The 14943-nt window shown below is 28.8% G+C and overlaps 1 protein-coding gene across 7 annotated transcripts in view; it reads left to right on the forward strand.

Annotated features, from left to right (window-relative positions):
- The window catches only part of LOC136979671 (uncharacterized), a 109560-nt gene that overhangs the window by 68449 nt on the left and 26168 nt on the right, over window positions 1-14943 (forward strand). For all 7 annotated transcript variants that reach the window (XR_010881421.1, XM_067275707.1, XM_067275708.1 and 4 more), the window contains 9 exons: window positions 10-159; window positions 633-676; window positions 754-978; window positions 2364-2483; window positions 9719-9862; window positions 11394-11590; window positions 14192-14292; window positions 14365-14505; window positions 14605-14711. Coding sequence is in view for 6 of the 7 variants with exons in the window: in XM_067275707.1 (XP_067131808.1) it covers window positions 10-159; window positions 633-676; window positions 754-978; window positions 2364-2483; window positions 9719-9862; window positions 11394-11590; window positions 14192-14292; window positions 14365-14505; window positions 14605-14711 (1229 nt within the window). In the remaining variant the exon portion in view is untranslated. The remainder of the gene's footprint in view (window positions 1-9; window positions 160-632; window positions 677-753; window positions 979-2363; window positions 2484-9718; window positions 9863-11393; window positions 11591-14191; window positions 14293-14364; window positions 14506-14604; window positions 14712-14943) is intronic.

Raw genomic sequence — 14943 nt, forward strand, 5'->3', positions numbered from 1 at the left:
ATTTCTTAGAAATAAATAATGATATGGTATGCAACGTCAAATATCGCCATCGGTCCAAACGAAAGTTACCGGAAGATCACATAGATGTCGACTGTATTAGCATCACTTCTTCTAGTTCTACAGAAACAGAAAAGAAATCAAATCATAAAAAACTTAAAGGTTAGTAATTATTGAAAAAATATATGTATTTATTAATTTCTAAGTTATTTTAATGAAACTTTGCTTATGTGAATTTTTTTCTTTTGCTTATGGCTATAAAATCATACTTGGAGTAAGTATTGATTTCTTTTCTTTATTTACAAAATTTTGACAAAATACACCATTTATATTTCGCTTCATAACAACAGTTCTTTTTTAATTATTCATATATAAATACGTTTGAATTTAATTTTGAATGCAATATAAAATTTGAAAATTAAATTTGTGAACAATTTTATTACTAAAAATAATCAATGCACTAATATTTGTTAATAGAGATCTTTATACAAAACTGTAAATTCCTAAAATTAATATCGTAACTAAATGATTATTCGACGTTTTCTGAAAGTATTTAGTTTGAAAAATAAATTTTTTCGAAAAGACTATTTTAAATAATTTTCGAGTGAATAACGTTTTGCTTTTTTTCTTTACAGTGTGTCCTTCTCTAACTGAAGTAAAATCTTCTAGTCCACCAAAGGTTTTAATAAATTCTATCGTTTGTTCTATAAGAATAATGAAAATTTGTAATTACTGAATTAAGATAATTTTTTCCAGTTAAAACTGCAGACATGTTCAGTGTATGATCATACTCAAAAAGGAGGGCCATGCCACAAAACTTTGCATACCAATCTTGTTGGACTTCGTTTGATAAAGAAGCTTTTGACGAGTGAACAAAATTTATTAAAGGAACGAACCGGAATTAACATTGATCATCCCGGATTGACTGTATGTCAACATCATAAGAAAATATTTCTTGATAAATATGAAGATACTCTTAAGGTATTTAACAGTTCTCAGTAGTCTGTGCAATTCAATTCATAAAATGATGACACCACATTTAATGTTGTTGGTTATTAGAAATCAAGCAGATAAAATCATAAACATTCAGGACAGAAAAATATGTTTCTATATTAATTGTTTGTTTTTATCTGTTCGTTTCACGCTCGGAGAACTAATTTTGGTTTACCAATAAGATTATTCAAAATATATAAGACTAAAAATAACCATATTGATAAAGACTTTGAAGAATATAATATATGCAATGTACTATAAATGAAATATTACATTTTTATAAAATTAGTAAAAAAATTGCTTAAAAACTTATTTGAAATTTCACATTCATTTTTGACTTAAAGCATTTTTTTTAATATTCAGTTGTAAATAATCTGAAATATCTAATTTTCAAAGATTGTATTTAAGAAATTAAATACAGTATTTGATCATCAAAATTTCACTTTTAATTTGATTTTTCAATCACTTCTGATTATTCCTTAGTGATTATTTTAATCATTTTTGATTATTTAATCAATCACTTTACAATTATTTCATATTTACCATGCAATAAGATTTAGGCATGGACACCTATGAAGTTTATCTATCCATTGTTGATTTAGATAAATAAAAGACAAACTAAATACTTTTCTTAAATTATAATAGCTTTATAAATTATAATATCCAAATCTAGTAATTTAAATTTAGGGACTGTCCATTAATTACATTTACTGTACAGTTTAAGAAGGTTTCAAGAAGGTTCAGGGTGTCAAAGCATTACCTACATGATTTTTGTCAGTGTGTTGTTAGTGGCATATGAATTTATACTTACTAATCATGTGGATAAACTCGGATAAAAAACGTGCGGAGAACTTTTTAAAATCATTTCTTCAATGTCAGGGGTTTCACGAACTATTTCACATATATTTAAAGGGAATGATTTACCAAAAGCACATCGTTGTATACAACAGAAAGGGAAGAGTGGCTCAAAAACAGTACACCTAATTAATGGACAGTCCCTTAAAATATTTATAATTATTACTGAACATTAATTTATTCATTAATTAAAAAAGTAAATTTTTTTATATTAAGTGAATTTATTTGAATATTTTCAGCATTATATTTTACAGTTTTTCTGACAAATAACATTGAAATATTTTTAGAAAATAATATTGTTAATGTTAAGCTTTAATTAATTAATTAATTAATTAAAAGATGTCTAAATGTCTAAATTACATTTGAAACAAAAAAAAAAGTGAATAACTGAATTTAGTATTTAACAATATAATTGTATTTACCTTAATTTTTTTGGCATTAATATAATTGAAAAATTCTTTAAAGTCTATGTTCAATAAACAAGATGAATAATCATTTTTGTTTCATTTAAAATGAAGACAGATGCTAGCTTCTCTTCAAGTATCTGTACCTGTTACAATAAACCAATAGAATGTGAAAAGAAGGAAACAGATTCTCATGCCATATACTGTCAGGCTAAAGATTCTATTGATGAAAAGGTAATGACAAAGTTAATATTTAAAATGTCTTAATTTTTTAATTTGTACACTCATAATGAAAATGAAATTTAATAAATGTAAAATATAGAGCATTCACAAAGGATAAAACCTTTGAAAAGGCAACGACAAAGGACAAAGCCAAAAAGGCTACTAACTTGAATTTATATGAGTGTAAAAATTTTTGTACTCATGATAAGTTAATTTTTTGTTTTATTTGTAGCCATATTGTGTTAGAGCCATGAATTTTGGATGCGTTTGTTTTATGATATAAATAACATTATCTAATCACAAAAATAGGAACTTTTTGTAAATGTAAAACTTTAGCATTGCAATTAAATAATGAAACATTATACATTAGCTTACATTTATTTTATGTATTTGTTATAATTATATTAAAAATATTTTGATATCAATATTTTCTCTATTAAAAGCAGAAGAGTTTTAATAATTGTAAAATTAGTTAATGTGATTATAAAATAATTTTACACTTGATCGTGAATGTAAAAAGCTTTTTTTTTTTTTAATTTTATATTATTTGTTTTAGTATTAATAAATAGAATTAGCCAGTGAATTAGCTAATGAAAAATATCAGTACATTACTTATATTTCCTGTAATGAACTCAATAGATGAAAATCGAATTTTTTCATACATTATAATTGTGTGATTCTATATTACATATATTTCATTAAATTACCCTTTGATTATGTCAAAATGACAATGACGCTAATTGACTTTTGTTATTAAGAACAAACAACTCAATTTATGTAAATGGGGCATTAATCTGTTGATGGCCATGCTGTTGCCCATATAAAATGGGCAAGAGCATGACCATCAAGGAAAAAGATCAACTTTCTTTTGGAGAAAGTAAGGCCAGTAGATAGTAAGGTATAAGATGATAAACAAACAATGAAGAGGATTAGAGATAAGTCCAATAGTCCATAGTCTCTCTCTGCAGGATCTCTTGATATCTAGTGGTGGTGCATGATTTAATTGAATGGAAATAAAACCTTCCTCCACTTAACACTCAGTTCAGATTTTATACCAGAGACTCTTCCTTCTGATGAAATTTTTGGTGTGTTTAGATCAAACTCCTGTGTTGATGATGAAGACTTACTCAATAGGGGTTCTACCTTCTATTTCTGTTTATAAACATGCTCATGATTCTCTTCTCTCTTCCTTCAATATGACTCAGTTTTTCTGAAGATCTTTCCTTGGACACTCTCCAGAAATCTTCATTAGTGGACAGTTTATTCATCTTTTTGACTATTCTCAACTGTTACCAAAAATTTATGAGGGTCACCCAAGGATTGACCTTTCTTTCTGGGACTGACAGAAATACATATTCATGATTGATATTGTGATTTGTAGTTTTTGAGTTTATATTTTACTTTTCTTGGATATTTTTCTGTTTGGTTTCATCAATTTTGATGGTGTGTTAATATTTATATAAGGGTCATCCATAAATGATACCACACTAAAATTTCACATTTTTAACCTTTTAACATTTTTAACTCCCATGTTATTCATTGTCACATTATGACATATTCCCTTTCACAAATGGTCACATTGGTTGTCATCCCTCGACAAAGCCTTTTCATTATCATGATGTAAATACACTGCATCAATTGCAATGAATATGTAACTGTAATGAATGTTAACTTAAAATGCTTATTTACACTTTTATCAAGATAAAACACAATAAATATCTGCTTGCCTTAACCTAATAACCGGAGTGTTAATGTTCTATACTTGCAAATGTTTTCAATGTTTGCAAGTATAGAGCACAATACATTACAATGACAATGACATTATATTAATGAAAATTTTATTTTTGTTATGCCCTGCTAGCAAGTTGTTTCACTCCAACGGGTTTGCAAGGTGCTCTTCAATTGACACAGTGGGAATATTGGAGGTATGTGTATCCATGGGAATGCTTTATCCTGTCATGTCTTTCATCATCCTCAACAGCATCTCCATCACTCAACATCATCTTTTCCCAACTAAAGCATTCCAAACAAATTCAAAAGTTCTTTCTTTCCAGTTCATGAGATACTCTGTAGTGTACAGATTTAGAAAATATTACCAAATGTCATTTTTCTATATTTCTTCTTTCTTTGGTAATATTCAGAAAGTAAACTTTAAATTTTTAAAAAACTCAATAAACATTTTTAACACATTAAATAACTGATTAACTTTTAAATACAGTAGTGTGCTTGTCTTATTCCCATACCCTGATGGATGTAGAAGTTCTGTGTATATAAAATTACCTTATTTAATTTAACTGATCTTAGAAACAATGACAACCAAGGAGTTTATAGTAGGGGAAAGTCGTGGATATTGGACCATTTTATAAATTGGACTGTTCACATTATTCTGTAGTTTTTGAAAGAAATTGATATCTGGCAACATGATTAGAAGCATGTGACTTTCCTGAGAGCAAAATGGTGAATATTAGCTCACATTTGTAAAAGCTATGATATATTGTTATCTTTTACTGTATTTGATGTAATTATTTTGATTATTATCTAGTGCTATAGAAGTTCTGTGAATTTGTAGATGGTAAGTATGACTGTTCCAATCACTGAGTCTATAACCTAAGTTTTAACATGCGTTGTGATGAAAGAAAATGTATATATTTTTTAGAAAACAAACAATGGTAAGAAGTTAACATGTCTCTTATATTGGACCAATGCATGATTTCCTGTATTGGACCGACAATGCATTTCAAGATGACACTTTAAAGACTTGTTACTATAACTGTTTGAACACTTGTGTATTCAGAAATGATAATATGGGTCTAAATGCAGCTGTGAGAAATTAGTGTTCCTAAAGCCACATTGAAGAGACACTTTGATGGTACCAATGCTCTCACCATTGATGAGAAGAAACACTTTGGATGGGATATTGAACTTCCTAAAGCAATAGAGGATGATCTAGCTGAACACATTCTTTACATGGAATCAATGTTTTTGAACTAACATGGAAAGATTTGATGGCATTGGCATATCAGATAGCTGAAACTAATGGAATCCATCATCGATTCACTAAAGATAAAAGAAGAGCTGGTGTTCTCTGGTACTATTGTTTTCTTAAGCACCATTCAGAGATCAAGCTATGCCAATCAGAACCCACAAGTTTGGGAAGAGCAAAAGACTTCTCTAAGGATAAGGTTTCAGAATTTCTTCATGTTCTTGTTGGAATTGTGGATGAATATAAATTTGAAGCAACCTTGATATATAGTATGGATGAAACTAGCTTGTCTACAGTCCAAAAACCTCACAGAGTTCTTGCAAAAAGAAGTAAGCACCGAGTAGGAGTAATCACAAGCTCAGAAACAGGAACCAATACCACATGCATTTGTTGCATGAGTGCATCAGGGCATTATGTGCCACGAATGCTTATTTTTAAAAGACTGCAATTCAAAAACAAATTGAAAATAGGTGCTCCATCAGTAATCACATTTGCTTGCTCTGAAAGTGGATATATCACAAGCGAAGCATTTGTGCAATGGTTAAAACATTTCATATTGAGCATCAAATCTAACTCAGAGAGGAAAGGTCTTCTTATTCTGTATAGCCACACTACTCACACTAGAAACCTGGAAACAATCAGTTTCGTAAGAGAAAATGGAGTGATTATGTTGTCTCTGCCACTTCATACAATTCATCAGTTACAGCCTCTAGATGTTCTTTGGTCCTTTTAATGACATATTTCAACCAAGCATGCAATAAATGGATGTGCTCAAACTTGGACAGCTATAATGCAGTTTCAAATCAGTGCCTTACTAGGAGACTCATATTTCTTATGGTAAAGTAGCCACTGAACAATACTGTCAATGGCTTTTAAAAAAGTGGAATAAGGACTATAGATCCCACTGTGTTTAAGACTGTGATTTTGTTGATGCTGAGGTATTGAACCCTATTACATCTAAACCTATAACGAATGATCTCCTTTAGCTTTCTGTAAGCTTTTCATAAGAGATTGCAAGTATGGAAAGGAGTCTGAACTAAGCTGGATTGAGTGGGCATGTGTCAGTGAGCTCTACTGAAATTAATCTAAACCAAAGCATACAGCAAGCTGAATCATGCTCTAAAAATCTCATGTCTCTCCTTCCTAGCACCAACGGTTAATCAAAGCTTCGGAAATATTGCCTCTACCCATAAATGTGGGACAAGAAAAGAGACGTGGACAACAAAGTTGTAAGCTCACCATACAAGTCAAGTCTGGAAAAAAAAGGACAGGAAAAAAAGAGAGATTTTTCATAGGCCCAAGCCTACAGCAAAGAAATTGATTCTGCAGCCTCAACATAAATGTGCAAAAAACATTGAAACTGAACACGAAGATGACAATGAATATAAAAAGGAAGTATCTTGGTTCTGCAAATTATGCAAAATGATGTTAGCCTAAAAAGCATGATCTAGTGCATGAAGTGCAAGGATTGGGTGCATGAAGTATGTTCGAAAGTAGGACCCAGAATAAAAATGTTTTATTATGCTGAATGTAAATCAGCTGCTAAAATGGCAAAGCCAAAAAAATTTTAACATAAATATTAAAGTGTTTATAATAGTCAGTGGTTTACTTACTCACTGGTTTATAATATGGACCACTGAGTTTGTTTACTCAGTGGTCTATATTGTGATCAAGGTCGTTCATATTATGATATGCTTACTTATATTGGAGTGATTCATATCTTTTGAAAATGATCTTTTTACTCAGAAAATATTTGTAACAAAAAAATTGTATTCCACTTTTATTGTTAATAAAGGTTCAAGGTTCACTTGTTAATATGGCAAAAAGACTGATTTCATAACCCAATGAGTTGTGTCACAAATTGAATGCCAAGTTAGGTGCTCCAATGTTAGTGACTTTCCCCTAACAGTATAACAGTTTCATAATGCTGTGAGGTTGCCGAGTTGCACTTAAAGTCAGAATGGAAGAAAGGTGCCAATTTGTATGTGGCTGTGATAGACACTGATTTTTTGTGTTTACAAAAATTGTCCCAATTTATGTAAACACAAAAAATAAAGCGTACAGTGATAATATTCTTGGATTGGCAGGTGAAGATTCACAATCTTCACCTGCCAATCCAAGGATCTCTCTTCTAAAGAAAGAGAGAGTCCCAAGAGAAGAATCCTTCAGCGTCCTCTTTGCAGTTGACTGCTCTTGGGCGTTGTTGTGAGAACATCTGTTGACAAGGAGATGATCAGTCCAGATCAGTCAGGTGATGTGGAGAATTCAACCAAGGAAGATGCTTCACAATGAGAAGTCAGAGAGAGAAGCTCCCTGTGTCCTTGAAATCAGAGTTTTTATCAGTTTTTGGTCCCAGATTAACCACTTTAATTGGTTATTTTTCCTCATCCCCACTTTATTATTGGTCATCATTACTAAGTGTAACGAGATCTGAACTCAGAATTCAGGATGAGTCAAAATCGACATTTAATTCGATTCCAACCGCAGATAGTTGATCTTAGGACTTACATTGTCTAGTTTTCCTTTGTCCAATTTCTGAGAAAATGTTTTTTCCCCCTCTCTATTAAATTTAACATTTCCTTTTATGGACATAAAAATTTATATTTTATAATATTAAAAAATTTTGTGATTTTTATATTTTAGTGTGGTTCCGGGAGATTTCTGGGACCTCATAATGTTACTTACTTTAACATTCTTTTGATTTCAGACTGGTAACTGATGAACTGATGAGTTATTTGTAACATACAAATAGTGTGAATGTGATGATGTAAATTTCACTTCACAAAATCATTTTACCACAACCATAACAGATTAATTGTTACCATCCATAGTAAATTAACTGTACAAACAATATAACAATACAAGCTTAAATTTTGTTACTTTTTGGTATTTTTATATAAATTTAAGTACAAAAACTAAAATTTTAAAGAATATGTTTTAAATGTGACATACTGTGTTAAAAAGCATGTGATACTGATTAATGATAAATGTGAAATATGACATTGCAAGGATTATTCTTTTTCATTTCCTCTTGTCACATTGTGTTACATTCTGAATTGCCATCTTCCCCATGAGGCTTGGTAACATTTATGGACAGCGTCCTATATATCGTGTGTGTGTTTATGTAATTTGCCTGTTTATTTGTTATCTGTCATTTAGTTGTTAATGTCGTTTATTTGTATTTCTATTCTCCTATGCTAAGCAGGATTATGATTTGTCTGTATTTTTAGACATATCTGTCTTTGTCATTTTTAGGCAATAGTAGATCAGTGATAGCACCAGTATAAAAAATGTATTTGCATCTTAGTATTGTATGTAATTTGATAATGTGTAATAGTATAAGATTTATCTAGTTATTTTATGTATTTAATATTCATGGTCAAATATATACACTAAATTTGGATCATAGAACTTTACATATTCCTTACAATTGTTGAGGGCATGTAATAACCATACTGAGACTGTGCTGCTTTTACCATCAGTAGCTTAGGGAGTTTGAAATAGATTTTTCAATAATGAATCTCTGCATAACCTTTGAGCTCAGATTTAGTGACTTGAGCAACAATATTAAATTGTGAACAAGTTGTTAAATCCCTCTTTATTTTCTTTTCACAAATGGATATGATTTTATACCTATAGCCAGATGTTTGCAGTTCATCTATTCTTGGGAGCTTTGGAAACGAGAGCTGAGTAGCCCATGGCCCACCTACTTTTTCTCTGCTAAAAATCAAAGAAGTTTAAAATGTAAATAAGAAATACGAGTGTGTATATATTCACATATATATTTAATTAACTTGGAAGAATGCCCTTGACATTGACCCTTATTTTTCCAAGCCACAGATATATATTGTAAATAGCATGAATAAGTTGTATATTTATTTATGTGGAAAAAAATATAGGGGTTATTTCAAAGCTTAACATATTGATAAATTTAATTTAATATAACTTTTAACTTGTAAACCAGTGGTAGTCCCTATGACAAGCTTCTTTCATAACCCTTGATTTTATATGGTGATCAGATGTTGTTTGACATTTGTTCACTTAGAGTAAGACACTGATCTAGAGTGAATAAATTTTGTTAGTTGAAATTATTGAAATATTTGCCTCATCAAGATAGTGTCTTTGATGAGATGAATGATATAGTTGTTATTGTATATCCAATTATAATACCTTTAAGATATTAAGTTGTTTTAAATCAAAAATTTTGATCCTATTGTATTGTTTATTAAAAATTATTAATAAACTAATGTACACATTTTTTTAGGTCATTGGATGTAGTAACATTGTCAGTAATCGTGTATTAGTTCGTCCATCAACAATAATTCCATATATGATGTTATGTGAAGTTCATATGTGGAGATTGCATCATCATCAATGTTGTCCATGTTGTGGAATTTTTTGCACACAAGTAACTTACTTCATTTATTTAAAAATTAAAATTTAAAAAATATTCATAATTTATATTATTATAATTCAATATTTATATTTATATTTGCTTATATGAAAATAAAGTAATTAATATAAAGCTTTTTTTAATTATTCTGTTTGTAAAGTAAAAGTTTAAATAACTATATTTGGATTGCTTATGAAAATACTTCATTTAAAAGATAAAGAATGATATTCTTTACAACAATTTACAATACAAATTCCAAAGTTACAATTTATTACAGTTTCATTTAATAAATAAGATTACATAATAAATTAATATTAACAAATCTATAATAAAAAGATAATATAATTACTCAAATCTTTACTAGCAAAGTTATGATTTAATTAGAAAACTTTTTTGCCATTTTCAGGATACTGAATAGAACAGAACATAAAAAGGAATATTTAGATTTGAATTGTGTATTTTATTTTAATTTCAAAACTGTATTCCTTTTTGTGTTTTTTGTTATTATATTGTCTACTTGGACCTTGTTTATAAATAGGACTTATTATACTGGTGTAGTTTCTGATTGCAAAGAGAGGAAGTCTTAGTCAAAATATCTTTATTTTTCCCAGATGAAAAGATATTTTGACTAAGACTTCCCCTCTCTTTACAATCAGAAACTACACCAGTATAATAAGTTCTATTTATAAATAAGGTCTAAGTAGACAATATAAGACAAAAAAGTAAAACATTAAGGACATAGAGGTGTAAAAACAATCTTTTCTATGTTCTTTTCTATTCAGTATATTCTTAAGACAAAACTGAAAATGTTTGATAATTAAACAATAACTTTACTGGTAAAGGTTATAGAAGTCAGAAACACTTTAGGTGACACAAAATGACAAAATAAAGAAGCTTACAAAATTGTCTGTTAAGTGATATTAAGTGTTAAGTGATAGGTTAATTGTAGTTTTGCTCTACTATACAAGTAATGAAAATTACTGATACAGTATCATATAGTTAGTTTTGAATTATTTTAAGAAAAGCGAGTTTTCATGTAAATTTTATCAATGCTTTCACATTTTATCTTCCTATCCGGTTTTTTTGGAGTCATACTGACAGAGGATTGCAGTAGAAAAACTGCAATACTCTATCTCTTGATCTGCACCTCCATAAAATTTACTTCTTGGAAATAGTTTAATACTTGAAAATAGAGTTTTTTAACAAGTTATCTACTATTATATAAAGTCCATATAGTTAACATTAATAGTAAAATAAAATGATGTTCTAATGATGGTAGTGAATGAATAAGTTGTTGATGACTAAATTCAAAAGATGAAAGCAAATTTTTATATTTGTACTTTAAGAAATATTTAATATTTCTATATTTGCAATGTCATATAACTTAAAGCTAGTAGAAAAATTCTCTTTTGATTAAGTGACTTTCTTAAAAATATATCAGTTTTTAATTTTTTTATTTAAAATGCTACTCTCATTTAATAACTCTTCACTAGTAATTTTTAAATATTTTTAGAATATTCATAAAGTATTCAATTATATTTAATAGGGAACATTTTCACAATGCATATTGCAAAGGAAAACTCGGTGCCAGATACATTTATTTCATTGTCATTGCATCTCATCTGTCAATGGTTTGAGTGAAAAATGCCCACATTGTGGAGCAAAGTCTAATTTTCGGAAGATTAAATTAGAGTTAAATATTCATCGTTCACTAAGCAAATTAAAAGAGAAATCTTTAGTCAAGTAAGTTATTTTTTTAATGAAGAACTTTTTTTTAAATGTTAAAATTACTGAAAAAATTCAATGAGCTAATATTTGAATTTAATATTTTTAGTCAAGAGTCTTCTGATTGAGCTTTATAAAAATACTGAAACATACTGGGAATCTGAAGTTATAATTATTCTTTATTCTTTAACTCTCTGAAATATGAAACATTTTTAACAAGCAAATAAAATGAATTCACAGTTTTTACTATTTATCCCAGTAGAAAATACTTTTTAATTCTTATATTTTATTCATCTATCAATAATTTCTTTCTTTACATTATAGTTTTAGATGTTAATTTAATAACATTTATTTGTTAATTTTTATTTATTTTTATTTTATTATATATACTTTTGTAAATTTTATCTTGTAACATATTCATATTCATATGTTTAATTGAATAGATGAATAAGTACGAACTTATAATTTATATTTATTTACAGTTCTAAATTGTCCCATTTGATTATAATAATAGTTATGACATTTAAATGGACAGTTTAGTAAAAAAAATCTATTAGAAGTGTATTCAACTAAGATGCAAATTGAATTAATAATTTAGAATATTTGCTTTAATATACCAGATGATTGTAATTAAAGTATTCTTATTCAATACTGTTTAGCAAGATATTTAATTTATTATGCCAAATTTTTTATGGTGGCATTTCAAGACATGTAGAAGACATTTCTGTAAAAAAAAAAGTTTGTACCAAAACACCACTATGACACTTTTGGTGCTCTGAGCACGTGTATTGTTCTACGTATAAAAATGTGACTTTTTATGTGTGGTCACAACTGTTGGATGTCATTCTTATCAGTTTCAACGGCTATCACTTTGTTGGAATTCACCTTATTTATGAAGCTGTTTTATGAAAACAACAGCAATGCTGTGCCTGCATTTTGAGAATTCCACAATCATAAGAATTTATGCTGTGGATCATTTTCTTTAAAGCACTCAGGAGAGTGATCACAGGATTTAAAGAAACTGGCCATCTAGGAGTTTAACCTCATTGAAGATGCAAATCACTTTACAAGTATTAAGATGTTACCACAGTTATTACAGTTAATGAATAATGTGGCAGGCTTCAATATACACAACAGTGTCTTGGCAGTTTGGTGTATTCTTTGATACAGTGTGAAAGGTACTGATAAAATTAATGCTTTATTATCCAGCTACAGCAAACAGTTACTTGTTGTTAATGGGGAAACCCGACTAATCTTTGTATTGACATTTCTTACCAGAATGGAAATAGATGTGTTATGGCCACAGAAGATCCTGGGTTCAATGAGGCACATTTTCACTTCAATGAAATAGTGGACCCCCATAACTATTGCATTTGGGCCACAGAAAAACCTCATGTTTTCTAGCAGATTCCACTGTATATGCCTAAAAAACAGTCTAATGTGAATTCACAGCCACATTTATCATTTGACCATTCTTCAAGCTAGTCTTAATGAATCTGTGATGTGCACTGTGACAGCCCAGAGATATTGAGATGCTCAACATTTTTGCCATACCCCAATTGCAACAGTGACAATGCTTTGAATCAATTACTTACATGCAACATTCAGTTGCTTCCACATATTTGTCCTTGTCTGTAGCAATTTCTGTGACAACATTTTACTGATAACAGGTGATTAGTTGTGTTTTCTATCATTTGGTCCTTTGTTCTCCAGATCTTTACCTAAGTGAATTTTATTTATGAGGACACAAAAAATAATATTTATTGCAGACATATTGCAAATTTGGCAGCATTGAAATTACACTGCATTGTATTACACTGCATTGTAGGAACATTACAGAAGATCAGTTACAGTCAGCCATGAACAGATTGTCATTACCTTTAGGTTTACTCTCTCAGAATGGAGAGCACATTTAGCAGTAGCCTCTGCATTAATATCTCTTGTAGAGCATGACCATCTTATACAAATAAAATTGCTTGTGGTGCCAAAAGTGCCATATTGGTGAGTGTTGGTACTAATTATTTTTACAGAAATGTCTTTTTCTTGTGCTAAAATGCCACTATACTAGATTTGATTGCATTTTTGGACTGCTAAATTTTCTTTTGACAGCTTTAAATAAAGGTACTTTAATTACAATCATCCCATATAACAGGCATGGGCAAATGTGGTTCTTTTTGAGTTACATGTGGCTCTTGCCGAAAGTGTTAATTTCTGTTTATTATTATTATTATTATTTTTACAATTTTATTTTTATAATTTTGTGAAAATATGTTTATTAAAAATATTCAATATTTGTTTTATATTATATTTATATTATATAATAAAATCGCGTGCCTTACCATACTATCCGCCACGACAATACAGAACTGCGGCTCCCATGTATTTTGCAAAACCTACATTGTGGCTCCCACTGAACTCTTGCTTGCCCACCCCTGCCATATAACTTCAAGCAATAATTTGACATTTCATATTTATTTACATTTTTAATTACTTTTTAAATTTAAAACATTTTCAACCTTTATCATATACGAATAATTCATATATGCTTTAAGATCTAATATGCAGAACTGTGTATTATTTACCAGAATAATTATAATATCAATACATTTTTAATTGTAGACCAGGTATGAAATACTTATCTTCAAATGAAGAGGAGAAAAACGAAAATATTTGTCAACTGGATAATTCTGATGAATCATCTGAAAATATTTCTCCATCAGGTAACTAATTCTGTAGAAAAATTAAATTAATATAAAATTTGAATTATTTATTTTTTTTTATTATACATGTAGAAAGTCTGTCTCTCAACAAACTTCAACAACAATCATTATTATCATTGATGTCCGGAGAGAAAATGAATATGCGGTTCACAATAAAATCTTTCTACGGCCCAATTAAAACAGGCGATATTGATAAATTCTTACAAATGTTAGGTATGTTAAATTATTTATCAATTTTAAAATGGCATATTATTTATTTTATGATTTTTATTTTTTTAAAAAAAATTAAATATTGTATTGCTAATTTTTTAGCAATAGGTTTTAATCCTAATCATAGATTTGAAGATCATGAAAATGAAACACCTCTTCATATTGCTGCATCACTTGGCCATCTTGCTTTTGTACAAATTTTAGTCCAGGTATATTCATTTTTTAAATAATAGTAATAAAAAATTATAAAAATGTGAAAACAAAATCTTTATTAAAAACATGTAAATGTTATATAAATTTTTATTTAATAACAAGAAAGCATACCTTTTAAATTACATGTAATTCTGTTATATGTGAATACAAAGTAAAATTAACGTTATTAACTCCTAAATATAATCTTTTGATGACATTTGATCATTAACTTCTTTTAAAAATTCCTAC

The sequence above is a fragment of the Centruroides vittatus genome, unplaced genomic scaffold, assembly GCF_030686945.1.
Source record: "Centruroides vittatus isolate TY-2023 unplaced genomic scaffold, ASM3068694v2 contig_630, whole genome shotgun sequence".
NCBI lineage: Eukaryota > Metazoa > Arthropoda > Arachnida > Scorpiones > Buthidae > Centruroides > Centruroides vittatus.